This window comes from Trachurus japonicus, chromosome 9 (assembly GCF_045865225.1).
Source record: "Trachurus japonicus isolate A0001 chromosome 9, Traja_1.0".
Lineage (NCBI taxonomy): Eukaryota > Metazoa > Chordata > Actinopteri > Carangiformes > Carangidae > Trachurus > Trachurus japonicus.
The window spans coordinates 36,563,339-36,590,735 of NC_140915.1; the positions used below are offsets into that span (position 1 = coordinate 36,563,339).

Here is a 27,397-nt window from a genome sequence, read left to right on the forward strand (position 1 = left end):
CTTTTACGTATGGACAGAGATTTTTAAACAGGTGATGTGATTTTTTTTTTGGAACCAGAGAAGGGAAAAACTCAGTTTGCAAGAAGACCTGGGTACATGTGGACTAGGCCTCAGTGAAGAAGTCTCTGGAGCCTAAGATGTCTTCGTATGCTGAAGAAGTTTACTGATGTCTGATCGATGGTTCACCTTCCCTTTATTCTGTATGTTTTGAGGGATGGGATTCTTGGCTTCCAACACACACATAACAAAAGAGAAAACATCATTTACATTAGGCGTCAGTCTGGAGAGCACAATGCCCTGTTTTCTCAATTTCCCTCTCCGGCCTCAGAGACCTCCATTATCTAAATGAGAGCATTTTCACTGTCAGAGTGTCTCTCTCCTAGAAAACCAAATTAATGACATCTAACCTTAGTTTAGAGGTCGGACGTAATTATGAGAGGAAGGAGGAAATGGTTTATGATCACATCGATTCATTTCATGCTTACCTCGTGTTTCGGATATACTGTAAGACAGAGCCATAGATTTGCTAATGTAGACTAATTATTTACAGCTGCTGTACATCTGGAGCCTGTTTCCAGACACCTATGGATCTATGGATTTATGAAGGAATAAAGAAGTCGCTCATGTTGTTTCAGTTTTTGACTTTGGCCGGTAACTTATTGGATTCATCATTAGACTATAAGGTACTGTATTATCTAATGATCCCTTGGGGAAATCCATCGAAATACTTGACTGACATGTACACTGTCTCAGTCTAAATAAACAAGGTTTTAAAGCCAATAGTTGGAATAATAATTTAGAGTTGATTTTAGATGAACAAGGGGACAACTATGTCTCACAAATTATTACTGGTTGGGATATAGTGTTTTGTCTGCCAAGGCATGACACAAAGATTTAAAAGGTATGGAGCTTCTGATGGTGGGACATGAGCACTGGAGCCCTGTTCCTCCACATGCCAATTCAAAATGAACACCATGCATTTCTGTGTTGAGCTACATACATACATGAATGAATTGGTGCGTTCACTTTGTTCTTGATTTAAACCTACTAAATACAACGATTGCAGCGGTTAATTATTAATTGCAGATTTCGTTTCCTTCCAGAACTTCATAAGCTGCTTTTCAATCTCAACCCCCCACAGTGTGTCAAACAAGTGATTGATGACATATCATTGATTGGATATTGTGATTGTCCAGTGAGCCCATGCAGTCTCAGCAGCATATGACAGGCTCACAGAGAGGGCCAGTTATTTCTATAGGAGAGTGTGTGTGTTTGTGTGTGAGACTTCTACTGTACCCAGTCTTGAGTCCTGCTCTTGGCTTCACTGAGTGCAGCAGGAGTGATTAGATTCCTCTCTGTTCATCATACAGTGAGCCAGTTTGACTTTGACACAATCAGAGCAACACTTGAACCGAGTGTGTATCGTCTCCTCCTAAACTGCTCTAACATCTGCTCTCAGCTTGTTCAGAGTTTGCTCTCTGAGATTGAGAAGTTTCCTCTTGGGAGAATCTTCTGGCTCTGAGCTAAACTGTTCTCTGCCATCAGGAAAAAATCTGTTACAGTTCAACTCGGAAGGACAAAGAGTGATTTTACTCACTAAAGCCTGGTACACCCATAAAGATATAGTCTGGCTGATTCTGATTTCCCCCTCCCGACCAAGGACAGCAACCACCCGATTATCTGATGGCTCTAAACATTATCCTATGAGATGATCCTGTGGTGTAAGGTGTGTTAAGAGTCAGTTTCTCCTGATGATCTGCTCGCTCTGCTGATGATCATAAATATTAAACCTGTTGATGAGGTATGAAATTTAAATAACAATATATAACAAAACACAAACGTGGAATTGAACGTAGCCAATAAAGAAGTGAACTGACTGAAGAATATAGAAGCATAACAAACCAATATAACAAATGTTCTTCCTCTTGGTTTGGTTTAACGGTTATTTTGGTTTAACTCCCTCCTACAGGTCAATCAGTGTAGTACCTCAGATCATGTGAGATTTCTGGCTCGGGGGACGAGACTCTAGTGCAGTCGTTCTCAAACTTTTTTACATCAAGGACGCCTAAATTGACGCAAACTAGACCATGGACCCCCATTGGACCAAAATTTGAAACAAACAAAAAATACACAAATATTTGTTCTGAGACTGAAGAACGTTACTTTTTTAAGTCAATGTATGTTCACATTAGGACTAATGGCGTGATTTTTTGGAAAGATTATCGAGACATTTCTGGGGAAAAAGTTAAAACATTTCTAGAAAAAAGTGGTAAGATTTCTTCAAAAAAATAAATAAAAGTAGTACAATTTCAAGAAAAAGTTGGGGACCAGGCGTAACAGTCGTAAGACAAATCTTTGTGTGTGTGGTGTGCTGTATTGGGAACACCAATACGATCAAAACTGTTCAATCACTGATTTTCTATCTTCATGTGTGGGCTCTCTCAGAAAAATGTATGAGTGTACCAGGCTTAATATACAGTTCCAAGTCCAGTCTATTGTAGTTTTCATCAATCAACCATCATTTTAGCTTAGTTACCAGCCTCATTAGTGTAAGTGTGATGTGTAATCATGTTTATGTTGGGCCCAGGTGAACGTTATGACCATGACAACGACCCCACTGGGGTGCAGCAGAGCAGCACATAATGATGTGCAACACACAGTGAATTCAACATGTCACCTGTGAGCGATCAGACTGAACACAAAGCTGCCTGCATTGCCTGTGACTGTATACAAATGTGAACAAATATTTCCACAGCACTGGGGTGTGATTATGAGTCGTGTCACATTCTGTTCAGCCTGGGCTCAGCTCAGTCATTCAGCACGCCTTTGATCCATTTTATCAAAGCGTAAACAATGCTGTTGGGCTTTTCCAATTTTCACTTATTAATCTTACATCTTTGCAATTTCAGGCATTTCTGCAAGGTTCAGTTGTTGATGGCTTTGTTGCCTCTGTGCAGTATGTAGCCTACTCTGTCCATGTTGTTTCATCATGTCATGGAAAAAGTTGTGGGGTTGGTTGAGCAGTTTTGTGGTGTGTGTTTGGACACAATCAATGAATGAAAATGTATTTTTTTTAAAAAGAAGCTTTGCTTTCCTCAGGAGAATTAAAGGGAAAAACTGCAGCTGATTGACATAGCTCTGCAATGAACAGGAACTATACAAGATTGTTACCTTAATTAAACAGCTTCAGAGTAATTGTGATGTTCCGTTATTATCTCATTGCGTGGTGAATGTGCAGGTCACAACTTGTTGGATTGTGTATTTGATGAGTTTGATGAGGGAAACCAAGAAATCCCATTAGCCTCCGTAGTGTAGCTCTGAGCAGCTTGCGGTTCTGCTCCGCCATTCTAAGAATAGCTTGCACCGACAATTAAAGGTAACAAACCTACTCCTAAGACTATAGGGGTTATGGCAATGGGCCAATTTGCCAAAATGTTGAGCTATCCCTTTAACCCCAGTGTTTTCCCTTTGCCTTTTGTCTGTACCTGTGACATCACTGAAGCTCAGCATGAACAAGATTTTTAGTAAAAAATCACAAATGAGAGGAACTCTACTACAAAGGTCACCCTACACAAGGTGAATGATGACCCATCCAGCTCATTTATCCACTTATGTCTTCCTCCTGCATAGAATAGACAAACTCTCTGTAAAGCACAGACTAATGCAGTAAATACAAGAGTCCTTCTGCTGGTAAATTGAAAGTGATTGAATGGTGCTGAGAGTAATTGAGTACTGTTGAAATCAGCTATTGGTTCCTCCAAGCAGAGTAAAAAAAGCAAATGGTATTTAAAAGGCTCTAAAATGAAGTCGGTGTAAAATGGGCAGCTGTTGCATTGCGGCTCACATCCAGCATTCTTAATGAGAACAAGCAGGGAACTGTTGGCTTAAATCACAAGTTTGAATTTGTAATTAGTTTGGCTACTTTTCAAATCCTTTTGGACCATAAACACACATATTATTGTATGTATTTACATAGGATTAGAGATAAATTGGAGTTCAGTGCAACTATCATTGCTTCAAACCAAGCACATGAGCCTCTGCTTCTGGAGGATGTACTGACTTTATACAGTGTCTTAACAGAGGTTTAACACAATGCACTTTATTGCCATTCACAAACCTTAAGCAACTTGAATTCCAGAGAACATAATTAAATCACCTAGAGCAGACGTGTGCAAACTAAGTCCTGCAGGCCATATGCGGCTCATGGTACAAAATTGTCCAAATTATAGCAAAGACTTCAAACTCTGATGCATGGGCAAAAATCCACTGCTGCCACTGAAACTGAAAGTAATTTGAATGTAAGTTTTCTTTTACTTTAAGGTAATGTATTTTACTGTACTTATAAAACCACAGGTAACTAGTGAGGTCCTAAAAAAACCTCATCTTCATTTTCCATGTTTAGCTTCCCACCCCCTGGTCACATCCAGAACAAATCTCTTCCCACATATCCTCTTCTCTAATCGTGTTTAGCTCCAGTTTCCATCGTCCTTTAATATGTAAAGTGTTGTCAGATGGATCCATCATAAACTTTTTGTAAATCTGAGATTAGTTTTTTTTGTTGATCCAAGTTTCTCAAATAATGGCTTTTGATATTTGTTGGTTCTCTTTTCAGAATTTCCCAGTCTATGTGGTTTGTTATGTAATGTCTAATATGTATATAACTAAGCCAGTGATGGTAAGTCTGTGGGCAAATTTGTCTTGAAGTTGCGAAAAGTTTCCATTCCCATCAAATAACTGATTGATGATTTTCAGTCTGTCTTTTACCTTGATGCAGTTTAATTGTTAAAATGCCCAGAGACAGAATCCACCAAGCTGTGTTTGTTATATCATCACTAGATATTTCTCTGTCTCTAGGCACTGTGATATTTGGATATTATGAAGGTGAAAGGGCTCATTACCTTCGTTCTTCCAGAGCTTACACAATGCAGCTGTAAGGACATTTCTCCACTGTGTGCGCTAACTTGGCACAGGGACAGACAGTTGAATGAAGTTACAGAGTTCACTTTCCTCCTCCGTCTACCACGAGTATCAGCCTTTCTTTGACCCTCTCCTCTCTACCCTCTCACTTTTCTGTGGAAACAGCAACATCCATCTCTCGGTGCCTTGCCGGGTTTTCTCCGTGTCCTCTGACTTCTCTGAGGATAATGGGCTTTGGTGCAGCGTGCACAGATGGAGGCTCAGGGAGCGGTCCACCATCAGCTCCACTATCACCCCTTAAAACAGACTCCACTCCATTTGCATCCCGCCAGGATTAAAAACACTTTCGGCGTTGAACGCGGCACCCCTCCCCTCATCTGAATTAGAAGCGGTCGAGATTAGTGATGTGTTGAATGTGCAGCTGTCTTTTCCAGCAACGAGACACTGCTTTCTTTAATAATACATATAACAAGTTTGATTGAATCCTGTTTTTTTGTTTAAAGGGATAGTTCACCCAAAATTCAAATTTCACTCATTATCTACTCACCCTCATGTCGACTAAGAGCCTTCTCTGAGTTACGGGGGGGAGTCCGTGCAGCAGTATTTGTCCATATAATGGTTGTCAATGGATACCAACTTTCTTGGTCCAAAAAGACACACCAAAAAACATCCAAATACCTCCATACTGCTCGTCTGTAATGTCCCTCTTGTATTGAAGCCCCGACATGAGAAATTGTTCCGCCGGTCAATGCAAATCACGAGAGATTTGCACTGACACAGGCAAGGCAAGGCAAGGCATCTTTATTTATATAGCGCATTTCATACCAAGGCAACTCAATGTGCTTTACATAAAGACAAAACATTAAAAAAAAGAAGCATAAGACAGAATAAAAACAAGCAAAACACTAAAAACAGAGTTAAAAGCAAGAGCAAATAAAAGTAAAATAAAAGAAATTAGATAAAGTTTTAAGTTCTCAGCTATAAGCACGTGAAAAGAGAAATTTTCAGGAAGAGCAGTGAACCGAGCCACTGGGAGCTTCCGCTACAAACAAGCTTAAAATATAGACTTATTTAATTTTTTTCAGAACAGTTTCTCATGTCGGGGCTTCAATACAAGAGGGACATTACAGACAAGCAGTATGGAGGTATTTGGATGTTTTTTGGTGTGTCTTTTTGGACGAAGAAAGTTGGTATCCATTGACAACCATTATGGACAAATACTGCTGCGCGGACCCCCCCGTAACTCCGAGAAGGAACGGAGGACTCTGAAAATTCTCACAGCTCTTAGTTGACATGAGGGTGAGTAGATAATGAGTGAAATTTGAATTTTGGGTGAACTATCCCTTTAAAGCTCCCACAAATGAATGAATGTTGTGATGGATTAATGTATCATTGATAAGATTCTTTTCTTTTTCTGTTGCTTCCAGGGCAGCGATGAAGGCGACGTGGACAAGAACAAGTGCTGCACGCTGTGTAACATGTCCTTCACCTCAGCAGTGGTGGCACAGTCACACTACCAGGGTAAAATCCACGCCAAGAGACTAAAGCTGCTACTGGGGGAGCAGCCCGCCATCACAACCAAAGGTATAGCCCGCTTTTTAAAATGCATTGTGGGTATAAATGATGGAGGAGCTGCATTTTTCCAAAGGGGATTTATTATTGAGAGGGGGGAAAAACACAACAACAACTATGGAATGAGATGCCTGCTGCCATACGTGTTGACAATGTAGGGAGGTGTTGTTATGTACGTGTGAAGTGGAAAAGAAAGAAGTGATTTTAAATAATTATGGAGCACTTAGTATAGGCTGTGTGTGTATGTTCTCCCCACAGCTTTCCCTCTGTTGTTGAGTCGAGTGCTAACAAAAAGAATTGCCAGTGCCTGATATATTATTGTGTACAAGTGCAGCGTCCTGATACAGTGCTCTGAAATCTCATACTGGCACAGAGGGGCTGTAAGGGTCAGAATACACAGCAGGAGCTCAGAGGCCAAGTCCACACAGCAGCTCCATCAAAGGCTGGAGAACACATTACATTTACACCTCAGGTGCTGTTGGAAACAAGCATCTTTTTTTGTCTTCTGTTTTGGCTCAGCCCTTACTTTCTTTCTGTGCATCTCAGTAAATTAGAACATCACGGAAAAGTTCATTTATTTCAGTAGTTTAATTCAAATAGTGAAACTCATTATATATTGTATAGATTCATTACACACAGACTGAAATACTTAATGTCTTTGTTTCTTTTAATTTTAAAGATTATCACGTACATTTAGAGCTGGTATTCTTGGTCTTCATACAGTATTGAGACAGGCAGATATATTGGCACAGCAGAAAACGATAGAATTTGTTCTTTGTGTGACATCCAAGAAGTGGAGAATGAAATTCATTTTGTGTTAGATTGTCCTTTCATAAGACAAAAACTGTTTAGTAAGAGACCCAAATAATGAATTTGTGTGGGGACCATGCTGAGAAGCTAAAACATCTTTTTCAGTTGAAAATATTTGCATTTTCTTTATTTCTTGAAAAGGCCTGGGCAATGAGACGAAGAGCAATATACAGATGAGTACTGAAAGTAATCTTGAGTTGTTTATTTATGTGTTGCACTTGTGTGGCGGGTAATACCTAAAGGAAGGACTGTCTAGTTTTTGATTTGTCAGTAAATGTGTCTTGTAATCCCATATGGGATGGGCCACAATGGTGGCATGACACAAACATAAATATTCATTCATTCATTCATTTAATGAAAACCCATAATTTAGTAAATCCAAAAATAAAATATAGTATACGAAAGTATTTACAGCAGTCAGACTGGAGGAAGACAGCACACCTTAGCATTGTGTTGTTGCTACGCTAGCCAGTAAAATCCAAGCTGCTACATTTCCGTCATGGCTGATACTGGGACAGGATCCGCAAAGAGAAACCTACCGCTTTTGTCCACAGAGGTCGCCAAAACCAACACAAAATGAAAGTTATTTGTAGTTGCTGTAAGTGAATTTAAACTGGTGGCCTAATTTGAAAGTATGAATTAGTAAACTTAAACCAAACAAATCAAGTATTTTGATCAGATACACAGTTACTCCAAGGGAATGGTGTTTGATTTCAAATTTGGAAGTGACCACATTTTTTTTAGCATAGCTGAAGACGGTTATGACTGAGCCCAAAGTTTTCACCCTTCTATAATATTGGCAGAGTGAGTCTGGTCATGCACTGTATATTAGTTTTATCTCTGTGGTTCAGTGATTTTTATCACGTCTTTATGTCTCAGTAGTACACAGCCTCTGTCCTGTGGGAATAATCTGTCTCTCTCTTCCACAGCTTCAGTGCATTATATGAGTCACCAGCTAAAGACTTGTTCGTTAGATCTGATACACAAGTAATTTAGAGGAGAAATAAAGTAATGCATATAAACATGTCCATTTAAATAACCACATTCAGCTGCCATATTACTCAGATACCATCTGGTCATGTTCCTGGTCCCAATGTTTAAACCATAAATCACCAAACCACAATTGATAAAACTGATGTTTTTAGAGGAAACAAAACAGTATGAGCAACAAAATCAAATGCACAGTAATTTGGCATTATTTTGGGAATGTTAGTATATCCATCCACAGGATCACTAGATAGAATAACTAGACTAGTTATTAGAAGTTGCTGTACAAGAAAGTTTGCCTTTTTTCTCATATTTCTAAGAGGGAACATCAGATTATATAAGGGGTCGGTATGAAAATTGTTATTCCACTCAGAATGATGTGATTGGGTAAGTGGAATGGTAATGGACTTGCACTTAAAGCGCTGTTCAAGTCTCTGGGAAAACTCAAAGCGCTTCCCAGCATGATCATTATCAGACAATTTTAAGTTGAATATGTGATTGATAGGCTAATTCAGAGTTTTTTCGAGATACTTAATTGTCATTGCACTGAAAAAACAATACAACAAAATTTACGTTTGGCATTAATCCATCTGAATAGCATTATTTGTGAGAAAATAATGTGATGTATTGTCTTACTGGTGAAGTAGAGATATTCATGGTCCCTAGAAGATGAATCTTATGTTGATTGCCTGATTTTTCTTCCAGCACTAGCAGCTGGTCTGGTTTTTACTCATCTACATGTCTCAGCATCACACTGGATGGAGTCGCACAAAAGCTTAAAGGTCCAGTGTGTAATAATTTGCAAGGTTTATTGACAAAATCTGAATATACTACCCATTAATATATTTGTATAATCACTATAAAATAAAATTTGTTTGGTTTTCGTAGTCTTATAATTATTCTTTTATATATACATATAAAAAGTGCCGCCATCTTGCGCCGCCATTTTTGTACGGCAGCCCAAATGGAAAATCCAGCCAGCCAGAGAGCGCGTTTCGCGTTCATAAACCAACAATGAAGAAGGTGGAAGAAAAAAAGGAGTGGTAAACAGCAGACATATTTTAAATGGTTTAGATCTTTCACCTCATCGCTCCATGCTCCTGAAATACTCCCAGTCATTCCAAGTCATGGTGAACACGTTTTTTTTGTCCTCAGAGGCCACCGTCACTGCCGTCACACTGCTGCTAACTCAAAGTACTGAACCTATACAGTATGTACGGCTGCACAGAGCTGCTACCTTGGCTAAAGACTCATCTGGTATGCCACGATTTTGTGGGACTATACAACTTCCTCAAGCTGCTGTGGTTAACCGATTTTCTTCCGGATTCTCTGTGTGTCTGTGCGTGTTATTTAGATTTAATCACCAACTGTTTTTTGCCTCGGGGTGATTGAAGTCTTGTTGTTGTTATCCGCTGACAGCTGCTCACCTTGAATCCACTCACAAATGGGCCGTTGTGAGGATAATGAGTGAAGGTCACTGGGGGAAACAGTGAATGAGAAAACAAGCAAACACAGTAGTTTCAGATGGTTCCTCCAGCCGGGTGGTTGTGAATACATCGGCCCTGAGCTTTGTTTGTTTGCTGTGGCTGGTTGCCGTGCCCGCTGACCAAATCATTTATATGCAGTTCACAGCTTTGTGTTGTACTTTGAGCCTTCAGATATCCCTCACCACCACTCTTCTTTTAATTTGCTTGAAGTTTTGTGTTGGCTGATAAAGTGGAGCATATTAATAGTGGTATTATCTGAAGCATCCCATTGTTGGGCTGTCCAGAATCCATCCAATAATAAAACTGCAGCTGCAGCTGTTCACCCTCTGAAGTGGTAGGGTTGGATCAGTAGCTTAGTGCACAAACCTCTGGTCTTTGACTTAAAGAGATAGTTCAACATTTTGGCAAATTGGCCCATTCCCATTTCTTACGAGTAGGTTTAATTGTCGGTGCAAGCTATTTTTAGAATGGCGGAGCAGAGCCGCGAGCTGCTTAGAGCTATGCTATGGAGGCTAATGGATTTTCTTGGTTTCCCTCATCAAACTCATCAAATACACAATCCAACAACTCCAAAATGCTCCTGTGGACAAATTGTGACCTGCACATTCACCACGCTATGAGATAATAATGGAACGTTACGAGACGGAGTTGTTTTGCAGAGACTGCTTGCTGAAAAACCTCCTCCATAGCGTAGCTCTGAGCAGCTCGTGACTCTGCTCCGCCATTCTCAAAATAGCTTGCAAAGGTAACAAACCTACTCCTACAGGGATTATGGCAATGGGCCAATTTGCCAAAATGTTGAACTATCCCTTTAATGTTTGTTGGATGAGTCCTTGAAACTCAGTGGATGAGAAGAAATTCAAGAATAATTCCTTTAATAAAGCAGTAGAATAGAGCGAAAACAGCACAGAAGAAGGATATGAGGTAAAGTCTGCAGAGTTAATTCAGACCAGATACAGATGCTATACAACAATATTATGCACAGAGAAAGCCAAGGGGAAATCAAATCCTCTTTCTGTGGTGCACCTGAAATTGAAGACATGAAAACAAGTCTGAAATTCTGATTGGACCGAGGCTGAGAAATCCGGTGCAGCTCTGTCCTCTAAACATCTGTCACGACTAAATGTTCATTGGTTGCTGCCTCACACAGATCTGCTGCTGCAGCTTCCTGTGCTGCATCGACACAATAACAGCCCAGCATCCACCTGTGGGCTCTGCTCTGTCTCTGTTCAGGGGTCGTATCGATCACACTCTGCTTTTGCTTTGGCGTAGTGAAATATTTATGTTCTTGGGGCGTGATCAAGACAGAGCCTCACGGCAGAATAAAGTTTTCTTCCTTTGTTTTCTTTTATTTATTTATCTTTTTTATCATCAGTACAGTGCTCCTGTTCAATTTGTGTCTGAAGCACATACACGTTTTCACATTATCTTGAAAAATAGATTTGTGCAATTATTTCAGAGATTATGTTTGAAGCATTTATCACTCACCTTGGATTGTGTTTGCTGTTCGGAAAGTTGTGAACTCAGTGTTAGTCAATCGAACATTACTAAACTTTGAAGTTTAAAAAGAGATTATCAAAACTAATACTAGTATTACACTAGTGTTGTTATCTTTATTATCATACATCTTAAAATGTCTAATGTTGCAAAAAATGTCCATATTTTTGTAATTATGAAGTAGGTGTAGATGCTCACAGGTGAATAATGTGAAAGTGTCAATCCTCAGTGAAAAGAACACAGGTCATGGTTGGAACATAAACTTAGGGTGCACTCTGACGAGGGCCAGTTGATCCGTGCCGTGCTGAAGCCCGAAGACACGTGGTTGAGAACGAGCCCACAGCGCATTACGTGTGCGCATTCCTGGCCAAGCGTACCGTGCCCAAGCACACCTCTCCCACCGTGCCGGGCCAGGGAAGTGTACCGTGCTGAGGCACGGAACACTTGCACTCACACTAACAATAGAATCCGGACTTTAGGGGGCAAACGTGCTTGGGCACGGTACGATTGCCTAGTGTGAGTGCACCCTTAAAATGAGCCAGTACAGGGCAACATGAAAAACCAAAGACTAGATACAGTAGATTAGACAGCCGCCTAGATTCCTGAACTCTAGCCACGGTGTGTAAAGTACTGCACCAACTTTATTGAAGCCAGATGTTATCCAGAATAATCTCCAACACTTAAATTTGACATTGAGCACTGTTTTTATTGTTAAAGCAGAAGTAAGCGATCCGGTCGTTTTGACTAACTTTGTTAGTTAGCAGTCCCCGCCCTCGTCATGGATCTATTGGTCCTCGTCCCTACGTCACCACATTCACGCGCATCCCTTGGCTGCACACACAGCCCTTCATGCCGTTCTCTCTCCTCATTGGATAAAGCTTGTAGGATACAAGGAAGTATACAAGACGTTTTCTCCTCGGCTTACAGCAGAGCAGAGTGACTGACAGACCCGTGTTTCGGACCAAACACTCTATATAAGTGATTGCCGTCGGAAGATATACTGTAACTATTTAAGACTTACTGTATATTAACATGAATATTCCGCTTACTTCTGCTTTAATAAACAAATACTATTATGTCAAGTTGAGATGGTGAACATGATGCATTACAATGACAATTGATGAACCTGATGTTCATCCTTATTTTCATTTTTATCTTTAACAATGACAGTTAACACTTATGACTGAGTCCAGAATCGATAGAATAGAATAAAGTGACTGTGTGTTTAATACACTGACTGTAAACACATCATAGTGTGTGTGTGTGTGTGTGTGTGTGTGTGAGAGTGATGGTGTGATGGTGTCTGGATGTTTTGTGCAGCACAGGGTCTGAAAAGAGCATAAAATGTCGATTGGGATATACCTAGAACAATTATAAAAAAAAAATTAAAAACACTGACCTGATAAGTAGGAAGAAAAACGTTTCTACATACCGGTAAATGCATGAATGAATTTTAAGTTGAGTTGAAAATGAAAGATGTTGCAGAATGTCCAATTATAAAGAAACACATCACATCAAATCGAGCAAACATAATTTTTAAAAAACAATCAGGACCAATGATTAAAAAAAGTCATAATTATTTGTCAGTAGACCAGACAGTGAGATACTTTTGCCGTAAGTTTAGAAAAGTTAGACACTATTAGATTGTGTTTGTACTTTGCTGATTACGTCCTCATCATCCAGCGCCCAGACAGCGCCCCTTTGCCGTTTGCTCTCTTCGCCACATGTCAGTGACAGACAGTCATTAAGCAGGCCATCTGTGGCCAACGGCTCAGAACAGAGGCAGCTCCATCCCGGCTAAAAGAGGTGGGGGGGCAACACGGCCATCAATCGCAATGTCATCCAGAAAACTACTGAGACACCGAGGAACCTCCTCCTCACCTAACACAGTATTTGCGTTGGTAGGTTTTTGGATGGCAGCTGTGAATGTTCAGCTTTTTCCTTAGACTTTGTAAAAAAAAAAAAAAAGTAAAGAAGAAAAAGTATAAATACCCAGTGTTCCTCATGGATTAGTCAGGAAATGCTTGAAGCTGCATTTTAAAACACTAAACCCTCTCCATTAATATTCAAAGATAAGAAATACAAATATCAGATCCATCCATCTAACTGCTGGCTTCGGACCGCAGTGTGTTTTATCCTCTGAAACAGTAATTTAAAGTACTTCTATTGTACAGATCTGTTACAGATAGAAAATGTCAGGAAGATAAATCCAGGGTACCAGGAGGCCCAGGATATTGATTTCTACATAAGTAATGTCAGCCGACTGGCCGGGCTCCTCTGTTGATCTGCCTGCCTCTCGGGACCCGTTGTTGTTCCATTCTGTTGTCAGTCGGTATACAGTTGCAAACTTCAGGCTCCCAAGAATGTTGTTTTTTTATCTTCCTCACGCCACAGATCTGTGATGGTACATGGTGTGCTGGAGAAAAAAAAAAAGCCACCTCCATAGACAGTGATGAAGAAATACAGGATCTCTATGTCACAGGAGAAACAGAAAAACTTTACTTGATGCCCTTTTTTCCCCAGTAAAACAGATGGTGCATCATCCTTTTGGGGCCATAACCCCACCTGAAAACCCTTGTAAACATTTCAAAAATGCATAATCATAGTGTTGAAAAGTGCTGAATAACCAACCTGATGTCTGAATTTAACATTTAATGCTTTTCCTGCAGGACTCACAGCCTCTGAAGCTATAGCACGGCCCTTCCTTAACCTGCACAGCCCCAGCTGTATTTATGTGAATATTTTTCAATGACTTCTATATGAGCATGCATGTATTTTTAGTTGGATATCAGCTGCTGGTGTTGCAATGTGTTGCAATCCCAATTCGGTTTCTATTTTAGAGCTCAGGCAGGCTAAATGAATGTTAATTTGTCATTAGTGTTTTACATAATCACTGCCACATGTATTTTCATATTCCTCCACATGGCCTCTCTAAGCACTGTTTCCACATCCTGGCCTGTTTCCAGTTGTCTGGGCCGTAAGCACAATAGCTGCCACCAATGTCACTTCCTTTAACATCTGCAGCTTAATGCTGGATATAGCTTCTACATGCTGAATTACTGGGAGGTAATCTGGAACGTTATGGTTAATATGGTAGTTCCTTTTTGTACCTTCACATTTAACTTGGACTGTTTTATGCCACTAGACGTCTCACCCAACAGTTAAAGCACACATGTCATAGCAGTAACATTTAAAGGGTCTGTTTCCGGACTGCCCATTTAGGTTCTGTGCTGTTTCAAAAACTAACTGTTGGGCTGCCTAGACATTTTTATATATGCCTATTTACAGATCCTTGGTGAGGGCGGCAGCTCAACTCTGTAGATTCCAAAAATGTAGTAAAATGACCCAACAAGGAACTTAGCGCATTAACGTACCATAAATTCTCAAATAAAAGCTTAGTGTCAAATAGACTCCGGTCTCCTGTACTGGCCGGTTCTGGCCACAGCCGGGTCTATTTCTATTGTCTGCAAGTTCTTGTGAATTAGCAGTTTCTAAACTGTTTAATCCATGCTAGAGTTCTCAAGCTTGAAAATTAAGACCCGACCCGACCTGGTTTGATCTGAGGGTGTTGAAGCTCTGCCGGACTCACAAGCATTAATTCTTGCCCCGAACGCAGTCAAGACAGAAAGGGGAAAAAAAGGAAGCCGTTGGTCCAACCCAACCCAATTTTCCAACCCTAACCCGGTGCGTCCGGTCATGTTGTTCGGGCCGGAGCCAGCACACATTTATTTAGAAGTTGAATCCGCACCGATTAAACTTTTAAATGAATGCTCTCTGAATCAGACTCTTTCCTTCTATTCTTACTCTTTTAAACAGTAAGAAGACAAAGATTTGAGAGGATTTCCCATCTTTGCTGAGTCTAAGATTTGTTCAAATTAAAAAAAAAAAGAAAAGAAAAGCCTATAGATGCCTGTCTCTAATATAAGCCGGGTCAGTTTGGCAGTTAAAGGAAATAAAAGCCAGGGCTACTATTTGAGAATTTATGGTGGAAAAGCTTTTATAGACTAATGTAGTATTTAACAAAAAGGTTTCCCGAAAAACATTAGCCGAGACAGTTTAGCTAGCATGCTAAACGCTGTTTTAACCATGCTTGCTACGCTACAGACAAACTGCCTGTGTTGACTGCAATGCTAATGCTAATACTAATTTCACCATTACCACATAACTTTGTTAAAGTACCTGCAAAACTAATGGCATTTCTATCACTCAAGCAGTACTTTGTATTGTGTTTAGTTATGAAAAGTAGAAATTCCATAGTATGCTAACATGCTAAACTAAATTGGTGAACATAGGCCCTACTCAGTCTGTGGTCTATTGAAGCCGAGTCGAGAGTGGTACAAAGATTGCATTCTATTTTGTGAAGGTTTTAAACAGTCTCTATAGTAAAGTTCTAACGTTTTTTCTCCCCACCAATTTAAGTCCCTTGATTTTAAAAACGACTTCTTACCTTGAGCTTTGTAAAGCTTTGACCTTATACAAATCTCAAGGACTTGATCAGGCACCCAGATGACCCACAGGTAGTTCTTGTTGAGGGTGAAACATCTGCAGAAATGTAAATCAAGGAGATCGTACAGCACAGCTCGCACAGATTCGTCCTCAGAGAAAAAGTGAAAATATGAGCTACAGAGATGGTTTGTAGGCATGGGGCTGGGGGTATATGGGGGGGGGTGAGTAGTGCAAAAGGAAGCATCATTGTAGGAAGAGATAAGTGCATGGATTCAGAGCACTTTGATCTCCTTTTTTTCCACAGATGCTGAATTTCCTCAGATTCACTTTAAATAGGTCCACTTTGTACTGCTTCTCTCTGCATGCAAAACCACATGGAGCTAGTGCAGGCAAATTGACATGTGCTACATGAGCTGAGAAATTAGCCTAACTGTTGCATTAGGAGGACACACGGAGAGTGTATCTCTTTCTTCCTTTGAGGAGATGAAAGGAAAGTTTTACCGTCGATGTGATTGTTTATGGATTTCCAGTTTTCTGCCATTAACGGAGCTGGTTAGGGATGAGCAAAATCTGCACTTCACAGTCCTGAAGCATAAAACAGCAAATAAAAGGACTGAATAAATAAATAAATTACAATGAGCTTTAAACTGACAGCTGACAAACCCACACGCTATCTAACACAGAGCAGCGTAAAGTCCAAGCAATCTGACGGTGTTTACCGCAGCAGCACCTCATCAGCACATCACAACTCCTGTTGGTCTCAAGTCCTCGTCAAAACAAACACTGTGGTGTAGTTTGTAAAATGTATTTGCATGAAAATGAAAATGAAAATACGGCTGTTTATGTAAAGCTGCCTTTTGCGATGTAAGATTTTCATCAAACAAAAGCGGAACGCATCTCCCCTGAGACAAACACTAAGTGATGGGAATGTGACTAATTACTGCCACAGAAAATGTTTACTGAGGAGCAGGGAAGGCTCCGTCTGAATCACTTTAACTTCCACACGGTGCAGCTGTGGAGACAGAAGAATTTAGCAGTAGAGACATACAGTACTGGGTACAATACAGATTAAAATAGAGGTGTCAGTCAGATGAGCCATACTGTACTGTGTGTAGTTCTTGGAGGAAAATATAAGCATCCACAGGATTTTACAGCAGTTCTACAGTGAGGCTGACAGGGTTTGTAGTCCTACTGTTTGAATCCTGTCTGATTTCTTTTATCTTTTATCCACCTGTCTCCTACCTTGTTTTTTTAAGTAGTAGTATTTATGTATGTGTGCTTTTCTGAACAATGAATGTTTCAAACTTTACCGGGGGCTGGTGGTGCCATTAGACTTTTAGTTTTGTTTTATGCCATTTTACTATTTATACTGTTCATATTTGAATATAAATATATCATTATTATAGTTGCCTTCAGGGTTTGTGCATGCCCAACTTCTGGCCATGTCTGACTCGACCACATTTTGACTTTGACTACAACATACAGTATATGGGTGATATCCAAGTGTTGCCTGCGTGAAGTTACATTTCAAGCACATTCATGTTTCGGTTCCAGGTTCCACACTGATTAGACCAGTGGTTCCCAACCTTTTTTGGCTCACGACCCCATTTTGACATCACAATTTCTGGTGACCCTGTCAATCAAGATGTGCCAGCTCACATATTTTTATATGCTGCATTTTATTTTGACTCGATTTATATTTGAGAAAGTGAAAGTAGTAGTAGTCTTCTTTAAAAAAGAATGATAATTAAAAAAAAAAAAATTATTAGTATTTTTTTAATCAATTACTAGACATTTCAGGCGACCCCATTTGAACTTCAGGCGACCCAACATGGGGTCCCGACCCCAAGGTTGAAAAACACTGGATTAGACCCTTGAAATAAATTTAACATTAAAGTGTCTCTCATCTGAAACTGAAGAAGTCTGTGTGCTGGATTGGTTCAGTTTCTCCAACAGGCAGAGCTCTCCCCTCTCACGTTAGGTCACTAACCAGCTACAAGGCGTCACTGTGAATGTGGCATGTGTACTGTCTTATTGACTTGATGGTAAATCAAGAACATCAGGCTGTGATGATTCATACCCTGGTGTACTAATAATTCTATTCAAAAATGTTCCTTTCAGACATCAATGTCAAAAAAAAGAAAAAACTATTTGAGGCTTCAGGAAAAAGCTGCAGTTCTCCCTTTGTGGTTTTAGTGTGTTCTTCAGGCTGAATGCAGTGATTCCAAAACCCATCAATTCATCTATGTGCAGCAGAATATGGCCCATTTTTATCTTGCCGGTGCTTAAGCCTATGATATAGAGAAGCGATGTACTTTTCCCCAAGTTTACCATCCGCACGGCGAGCTGAGACCATCTGCCTCTCGGCGATGGCAATGAGCTGCACCTTCTGATCTCAGCTGAACCCTCAATCAAAGCACAGAGGGGTGTTAAACAGTACGGCTTAATGATGCACTTAATGAGAGGAAATGGTTTTATTTCTTTCTACAGTATGGCTTCTGGGCTATCAATGAGACCAGAGAGCCATCATGTAATAACACAGCCTGCCACCTTGAATGTAAAGACTTAAGGTGAATCTAGTGGCCGGTGCACTGTGATGTAAAAGCCATGAGAATTAGGGGGTGGTTACACAGTGCTGAAGGGATGATGATGATAAACGATCTTCGCTCACATCCTGAAATTGCCCCCCTTTAATTCCTGAGTATTTGGGGAAAATTATTTGCCGGAGTTTCTCCTCTTTGTTTCTCATTTCCTCTCAACTAGTGAGCAATATTTCATATTTGACCAATAAGTCCTCTAACAATCTAGACTATCTTATTTGCAGCTATTTTAAAGGTCCCATATTTTACAATGTTCAAATAAATCCATAAGGAGATATATTAGTGGTTATAAGAACAGGAAAACATCTCAGTTTTACATCTCTACTCTCAGGCTTTTCTCTGGAGCGCTTGTTACAGCCAGTCGGTGTCAGCCAATCAGAGGAGAGGAGACTCTGAGCCTCTCTTCTGATTGGCTACCACTCTTCTGAGGAAGAGATGTCACATTAACGCTCAGAGAAACCAATTCCTGCAAGACTGGATGGTGGGTCCAAGTAGGCGGGGCTTAGGGAACGGCTGGGGGTAAGGACTGCTGCATTATGACATCATAAAGTTACAGAAGTCCTTACAGCTCATTTTAAAGCTCAGTTTCTGAACACAGGTGATGTTTATTTCACTCAACTGCCTTTAAAATCGACATCTGCCTGTTTACAGTATAAGACCTTACTGTGGTTGAGGTGGATAGTGGACATACGGTCTGAAATATGGCTTTGTTTAACTGCACTAATCAATATTTTTATATTAACAACAGATTGAATTACTCTGAGAGAACTCACTTGTGGGACAACCTCAGAGAAAATAATTACCAGACTTGGCAGTTCCCTTCAGTTCATTTCAAAGTTTTTGTCTTTAATTCTTTGTGTTGAATAATCAACACAAAGAGTCTGGGAACCAAACTTTTTTTTTTGTTTATTCTCACTGCGCTCATCACAGTAGCTGCCTGGCAGTAAAAAAAAAAAACAACCCTCTCCTTCCACCTCCTGCTCCAGCATGAAACAGCAGACAGAGGCAGTTATTTACTAGTTAAAGAGCAAGATATTTCCCGTAGGAGTTAGTGTAAACAAGAAGACCTTCAAGGAGATCACATATCGAACCAGAAAATGAGAAAAATCTGGGTTGTGGAGTTAGAAGTGGTTAGTTGTGGTGTTGCCACACCTCTGCAGCCTCTCCTTGTCTCTGCTTGGGGCTAGAGACTCAAGACTACATTAGCTTGCACTGGCATTACACATTCTAGCTTAACTGTGGTGCCAGATTTTGAGGTAGAGGAAGAAAAATACAATACTTCTGAGCCTGCTGCATCCGTTTTCATGCTTATTTAAACTCTCATGAGTCCAGTGTTTCAGTGATGTGATACTAAATTGAGGAGCATTCTCTGAATTGGTGATTTTGACACTTATATTTCATTAATTATCAGAGTCTTTTGTCAAACTTGTTATTGACGCATAATAAACTGCCTTTATAAATCCAATTTTCACCTTTCACCAAAAAAAAAAGTACCAATTAGACATTTTCTGCTGATCCTTAAATTGAATTAAAATACCCAGAGTCAATGTGATAAGCCAAGCCTCAGTAAGCTATAAATGGACCAAACACAGCTACTGACTTCATGGACATGGCCCATTTCAATAATTGCTGGGTCTGGATCTGGCCCTTTGATTGGATCCACACCACTTCAGTTGTAAGCAGAACTAAAGGCTCTCTAAAGTGTGTGTTCTTCTCTAACTCGTGTCCTGTTTTTGGGGTGATCCTGCAGACAAAGGAACAAACAAACCAAACATGAAAAAGTAACCACCCTGTCAGAGCCGAGAGTGTCGTCTTGTTGTCCTCGAGTCTTTTCCTCCCTTTTTATTCTCTGCCTTATTCGTCGTCTCCATAAGCAGTAAATATTTCAGCCTCTTTGAGTTTCTCGCAGCCTCTTAATTCTCCCTTTCACATCCTGTCATCCCTGTCTCTGCACTTCCTGGTAATTGACTGATTGTTATTGTTGGAACCAAGAAATGTTCTTTCCAGTTCATGTCTTATATACCAGAGGTGTCTAAACTGGTTTGATGCAGCATTATTCTATTTCTTCTCTCGACTGACAAGTAAGGCTGGGTATCGCTGCTGGTTTACTGCTTTGATTTGATTCTGATTCACAAGGTCCTGATTCAATTCAATTTGATATTCATTTAGAGCTATTACAGTTTTAAATACCAATTTGTCCTGGTTATGAAAGAGATTTTCACAGAACTAATGCTGCAAATCGTACAAAGACGGAACTCTCCAACCTGGTTTATTATTAAGAATATCAATGTTAAAAATGGACCCAGAAGCAGTTACATGAATGCACATTTAATTAACATGCACTCCAGAAGTAAACAATGCAACTCTACAGTTGTGTGATAATGTTAGTGTGTGTGTGCAATCAATGTGTACACTTCAGCAGTGAATGTACACAACAAAATGTAAACAGCAGCATGATCATAGATCTCACGCTGCTCTGTGACCAGCCCTGTTAGTCTCGTTGGCATAGGGATCGATCTAAGGATTTTATGAATCGATATTGTATCTTTCAGATGAAGATCAATATTGAATGAAAATACATCTGATACAGGATACATCAGACTGGAAATAATGACAACATACAGGAAATAAACACAAATATGCCATTAGAAACTTCAATAACCCATACTTAATATCACTTAAGTACATATCAGAATACTCCGAAAAATAATCTTCCACATTACATCAAAGAAAAACAACAACAAACCAAACAAACAAATAAAAAACCAAGGCTACAATTTCATAACCTTGCTTTACAATTATATAAAAAATCCTTATTTGACCAGAAATGATCAAGTCTATTTCTAAAAGAGTTCACTGACGGAGCTGCACTACATCCTCAGGAAGCTCATTCCATACTTTTACAGCCCTAAGTGCAAAAAAATGTTTTCTTTTGTCACAACACCTTTTTGGAAGGAGTTCCCTCTTAGTTCATACCGATTGTTCCAGAAACTAACAACCGGCTCCACTTTGGAATCATATATTTTATGGAAAAGTTTATACAACTCAATCGTGTCACCCCTGTACCTCCTACAGATAAGAGTTGGCAGTTTTAAGTGCCTTAATATTTCTTATATGAATCAGAAAACAGATTTTTTTAAACCTGACAAGTAAAGAACAAGTGAATCTCCTCCTGTATGTGAGGTTGCTCATAAAATGGCTGCTAAGAGTTCTTGGATGCAGTTGTTTAATTATGGCACATGCCCACCCCCTCCCCTCCCAACAGCTACTTTCCTTTGAGCAAGGCATTAAATCCATAAGAGCTCCGGGGCTGCTGTTTCTGTAGCCGACCTCTGACCCCCCCTTGCAAAGGCGCCCGCAGTGATTTGATCAAGCCTGACAGTTTACATTGGCCTATTAGTTGGAGAGGTCACCCTATAACCACAAAGTCACAGATTCAAATCCTACATAATAGCCTCGGTTGCTGTGGATGAGACCGTCAGCCAAGTGCTGTATGTGGAGATGTAAATGCAAATGTAAACTGTATGGCTGCTGCGCCTATGGCTCCGCTCTGACTCACTGAAGAACAGACCTGAGAGGGGAAAACAAAAGAAAAAGCTTACACTTCAGGTTCTATACATTCTCTCTCTCTTTCTCTCTCTCCCTGTGTTTTCCACTGGAGTTGCCATTTTGAAATGTTGACTGGTGTAATGGAACGTAATGGGACAAAACTAAATGTTGACTTGGGGTGGGCCGAGCACTGGAGTGTTAAAACTGATTAAGCTGATAGTGCCGTTTTGTGTCGGGGGAGCGCTCGGCGCAACGCGGCACTCGTTCGGGGTTAATGCTGTCATCCATGCATGAAGGCACAAGTGGGCAGCCACGGGAAGAGCAGGCTCTTTATTCCGTTTGCCAAGTAGAATTTAGGTTTTCCTCTTCAGGCATTTAATGGAGATAACAGCTTGTTATTGCAGTGTGCTGCGCTAGCGGGGCCGCACTCATTGTTACGTTACTGCTGATCAGTGCTCATTAAAGCCCTTATATTGATCTCTGTCTGCTGGCTACAAATCTTTGCTTAAAAAAAGCCCACTCGCGTTTGTGATGGTGTTGACACGGCCGTTAGAAGCCTACGGACTCAGTCTATCGTTAAATAATTCACTTCACTTAAAAATATGTCTTTTAAAACAGTTTGCAGTAGTAGCTGCTTTTGTTTTGTTTTGTTCTAAAGCAGCGTTTTTCATGTTTTTGACTTGGAAAACACGCTGTCCTCTCAGGTTTCAGTTGCCTTTCTGGCATACACACATAAACATTTCAAGAATTTACTGTAACATGGTGGTAATTGTGTGCACCAGCCAAATGCAGCTCTGAGTGAAGTAACACTGAGTTAGAGCTGGAGCTTCAGCTCAAAACTAGACCAGACACACAACACAAGTAACAGGATGGTTTATTGTAGATTATTAGGTAATTATGTAGATTGCATACGTATACTAATACTAAAAAAACAAAAGTACAAGAATCCAAAAGAACGACTTACTGTAATTACAACATATCAGGTGTTTGCTCACTTCATCCTTCATGGCCTCAGTCATGACTTCTGCAATTGCACTGTGGATGGATGGATGGATGGATGGATGGATGGATGGATGGATGGATGGATGGATGGATGGATGGATGGATGGATGGATGGATGGATGGATGGATGGATGGATGGATGGATGGATGGATGGATGGATAGATGGATAGATAGATAGATAGATAGATAGATAGATAGATAGATAGATAGATAGATAGATAGATAGATAGATAGATAGATAGATAGATAGATAGATAGATAGATAGATAGATAGAATCTCTACAGTATAAGTCATTCAGTAATACACTGCTGAAAAAAATAAGTAAAGTGCGGAATAAAATAGGTTAAAGGGACAACGAGGACTTTTGGAAAGCAAAACTACATTTCCCATGAGCCTCTGCACGCAAGGTGAAATTCTGAGAAAGCAAAAACATTTGCCAAGAATGTTTTCATTGATCAAGAATGAAAGTCAGAGGTTGGAAGACGATCAGATACGTCGTAGTTCCAACCATGAACAGCGATTCAGCAACGTTATTCCCATGACGCACCGGGCAGCGTCTGGGAAACCGAAACTAGGAAATGCTGGGTGAGTCGACCGACCACTAATAATAATATCAAAATAACTATAAAGACAAAGCGATATGTTCATCAAAAATGGGCCCAAAGTGTGGGTAATGTAGATTCTTCCACATTAATATGAGACTCTTTTATAACCAAAAGCAAACTCCTCGGGGTCTCTTTAAAATAATGGGTAAAAATTTAAAATATTGCAATTTAGATTTAGCTTGATGTGCCCAAAAATGCACCTGCAGTATCAAGATGACAGTGCAGGGGGATATTTGAACATATAGATGATCCCTTTGTTTTCTCTTTGAGTCCCTGCTCTTGTCATGTGCTCTGATTGCAAACTCTTGCCTCCCCAGAAACACAATGGAGTTGATGAGCTGCTCCCTGTTCTTGCCTGACTTTGTTGTTGTGGGCAAGAATCCCATCCAGCTGGGAGTTAACTCTGGTGTCACCAGAAGTTTTAAATCTCTCTGTAGCTCCGGAGATGTGTGTCTGAATTTTGATGATGCTGGGCTGACTTTGTCAAATTAGTAAGGCTAACAGATCCAGCAGGAGCCCAGGAGGAAGGCTTGTCAGGTGGAAAAAAAGGAGGGAAAGTCATGCATGATTGGCATCAACTTTGAAATGTCTTTCAATAGTTTTGCTCCTAATGATGGAATCGCACTTCCCTCTTGGATTCTAAAATGTTTATCTGCAGCGCTGTTAAAGGGATACTTCACCCAAAATTGATCATTCACCATTTTTCTACTCACCATCATGCCAAGGAAGGGTTTGGAAAACTTTTGAAGAAAAGCAACAAACGCTTTTGGAGTTCCAGGGGGGGTCTGGCTGGCAACGGATTTTCATATAATGGCGGCAGATAGAGTTCACTTTTGAATCATCCAAAACACACACTATCCAAATACCTCCATACTGCTCATCAGTACTGACCCAAGTGTCCTGAAGCCGCCACATGAAAAAGTTGTTCGGAAAAAAAATAATTTGGTCTCTGTTTTTAGCCTTGTAGTAGTATGCGCGAGATGTTCATTCGTCGTTGTAAACCATTGGATGTATGATATAAACACAGAAGAACATCTCGCAGCAAATCTTGGCCCTTGAGAAGGTGCCATGCAATAATTTCTTGGTCCTACCCACTGTAAATCAAAATCTGATTGGTTAATTATTTCAGTCTTCTACTTTAAATGCTTTCCTTCGTCTATGTATGCATTTATATATGTGTGAGCTTGTATATGTGTCCTTTTGAAGGGGTAAAAACTGTAAAAAAAAAAAAAAAAAAGACATCACAGCCTGACATCAGTGTTATGTTGTCTTTCTTCAGAGGCGTCTCCCAGTCCTGTAAAGAGCTCCCCAGAAACATCTCCCATGACCTCTCCGCGACAGCGCCGGGACTCAGACCGCTACTGCCAGCTATGTAACGCTTGGTTCAACAATCCGGGCATGGCTCAGCAACATTACGATGGCAAAAAGCACAAGAAGAACGCGGCCAGAGCAGACCTGCTGGAGCAGCTGGGCAAAACCCTGGACATGGGAGAGATGAAAGGTATGAGTTACTGCACTTTTTATTGATACAAAAACACAAAAGAGATATTTTCACAGATGTTTCCAAGGTTTCACAGCTGTACTCCATGATTGCTCCTGTCTTAATCAACACCAATGCCGTGCCAGTGCCGGAATGTTGCCACGGACGCCAGATTTAAAACTCCAGTATACTGTCAATTACAGACAGATTTACTTGGCAGTGTTGGGCTTAATCAACATCGTGTAACAGATGTTCATTTATATGGAAAATTCCCACACTCTTTGAATGTGGCAAATTGCAAAAAATGCATGAATTGCCAATAAATCCAACTTTTTATTTTGTGTAATGAAAAGAAAATAGTCAAAAAGAGTCATGGAAAGGTAGTAATAATGTGTTCCTATACTGCAGGGCTTCTCCCCCACAGTATGATATGCTGTATTGAACAGGGGGGGGTGGATGTAGTGGTGGTGGTGGAGAAACAGGATGAACATTGTGGTTCATGAAGTTCATGACATCATATTTGCCCCAGAGCTCCTGTTCAATGACCGACCCTTACTACTGACCAGGACCTTCCCCCCAGCGATCAATGACATGTCTCATTGTTATTGGTTAGAAAACTGATGTGTTTTGAGGTATGGCTTCAGGCAGTTTATTTATTACTTTTTTTTCTTTTTAGCTTTTAGTATCAAGACATTTGCACCAACAGTTCTCATTACAAATATGGAATAAACAACAGAAAATTAAGTAGTGTTAAAATTATAAGTTGATTACATTTTTACGAAGAGACAATAGATATAGAATAATCTTGGGACTTTTCCTTCTTGTTAACATTCTTCTGTTTTTATTGCTCCATTTCCATTCAGATTCTTGGCAGAGGTTCATTGATGTGACTGTGGGAATATGAGTTTTTAAAGGAAATAAATAACCCACATAACAGAAGTTTTTCTATTTTATATTAATAGAGACACACCATTTGAAACACAGACACACAATATGGCATACTTTTTTCTTGTTTTTTGCCAGCAAAATAACAAAGCTGGTAAATCTGTGAAAACAAAAGCAACAATTACTGGAGCATATTTAAAAAGGAATTGTTCAACATCACTGTGTGTTGGAAAGTATTCACAAACTGACACATTGTTGTCAATACCAACAGCAACTCTGACTGTAAACACAACCTGACATCATCGCTTTATGAAGCTCATTTGTTAGCAAACACTTCACACACTGAGCAGACATGACTGAACCATGACAGTGAAGCTGTGGGGTATGAGCCCTGCTGTTGGTTCTTGTCAGAGACCAGGGAGAAACCAAGCGATGACTTTTCGTCTTTGCCTTTTGTGTTAGTGATGTCTTGAGTGCTGCAGCAGCCAATAATGTGTGGATTATTGATCAGCGAGCCCCACATCTGAGGAGAACTCCGACCGTTTCCTCCCCTGTGGAAGTGAAGGGCAGCCCTCTTGACTGGAGCTGTCAGCTCGACTCCAGCCCGAGTCCACCCGCACGTCACAAGCTGTTAATTTCACAGAACGGAGGGAACGTTCTTTCTTATCCTCTCCCAGTCACAATATGTCAATAACAATTACACAATATTATTCTGGCCCGTGGAAGGCCGGCTGCCAGAAGAGCAGAAGGAGCCCAGAGGTGTTGTAAAGGGCATTGGTGTGTGACCGCACCGAATGGGAGAAACAAGTCCTCACAGCTGATTGGACACAGACTCCTAACTCCAGGCTGGGCTGCTCCTTTGCCTTGTAGGGTCAGTGTAGCTGGTTAAGGACAAATTGACTGGTCGCAGTCTGGCTCTTGAGTTTTTAAGCATATGATGTCTATTTTCTCTGTCCAGGCTGATGCACACTGGAACAAAGTGTTTTCATTGTTGCATTGTTGTTAATGTCAAGAGTCCTAGTGACATGATTTCTAATAAGATGTTAGATACATTCATACATAGAAACTGCTCACATCCATACAGACTGTATACAAACAGCATAGGCTGTAGACACTGTAGACATTCTTACTATCTATCAATTCATAACTACCACCCGTCCACCTCTTGGCTCTCTGCGTTCATATGTAATCTGTTGCTGGGATGTACTGCCACTTCTGGTGAAACTGATTTTCAAAAAGTCAGATAATCCTTAAAGAGGAACTAAGCAGGATTTCTCCTGTGGCTATGCAACATTTTTACCTTAATTAAAAAGCTCCGGACTAATTGTGATAGTTAACTACATGACTTCTGACTTGTTACGAGTGAGATCGGAGGCTCTCTAGAAGATAGAAGATAGAAGCTTTATTGTCATTGTAAAAGAAAATACAACGAAATTGCCAGTGGCCTCTGTGTCGACCCAGAGAGCCCAAAGCTGCTGCACTCATGCGCGCCACCATCTTGGAATCCTCTGCCTTCCACCTGGCGTCTCACGGCTGAAAACCAACCTTGCAACATCAG

At 40.4% G+C, this 27,397-nt stretch overlaps 1 protein-coding gene across 1 annotated transcript in view; it reads left to right on the forward strand.

Annotated features, from left to right (window-relative positions):
- zmat4a (zinc finger, matrin-type 4a) overlaps positions 1–27,397 on the forward strand; it is a 186,027-nt gene that overhangs the window by 106,873 nt on the left and 51,757 nt on the right. Inside the window, exons 4-5 of the mRNA XM_085787651.1 lie at positions 6,345–6,501; positions 24,754–24,975. Coding sequence (XP_085643777.1) covers positions 6,345–6,501; positions 24,754–24,975 — 379 coding nt within the window. The remainder of the gene's footprint in view (positions 1–6,344; positions 6,502–24,753; positions 24,976–27,397) is intronic.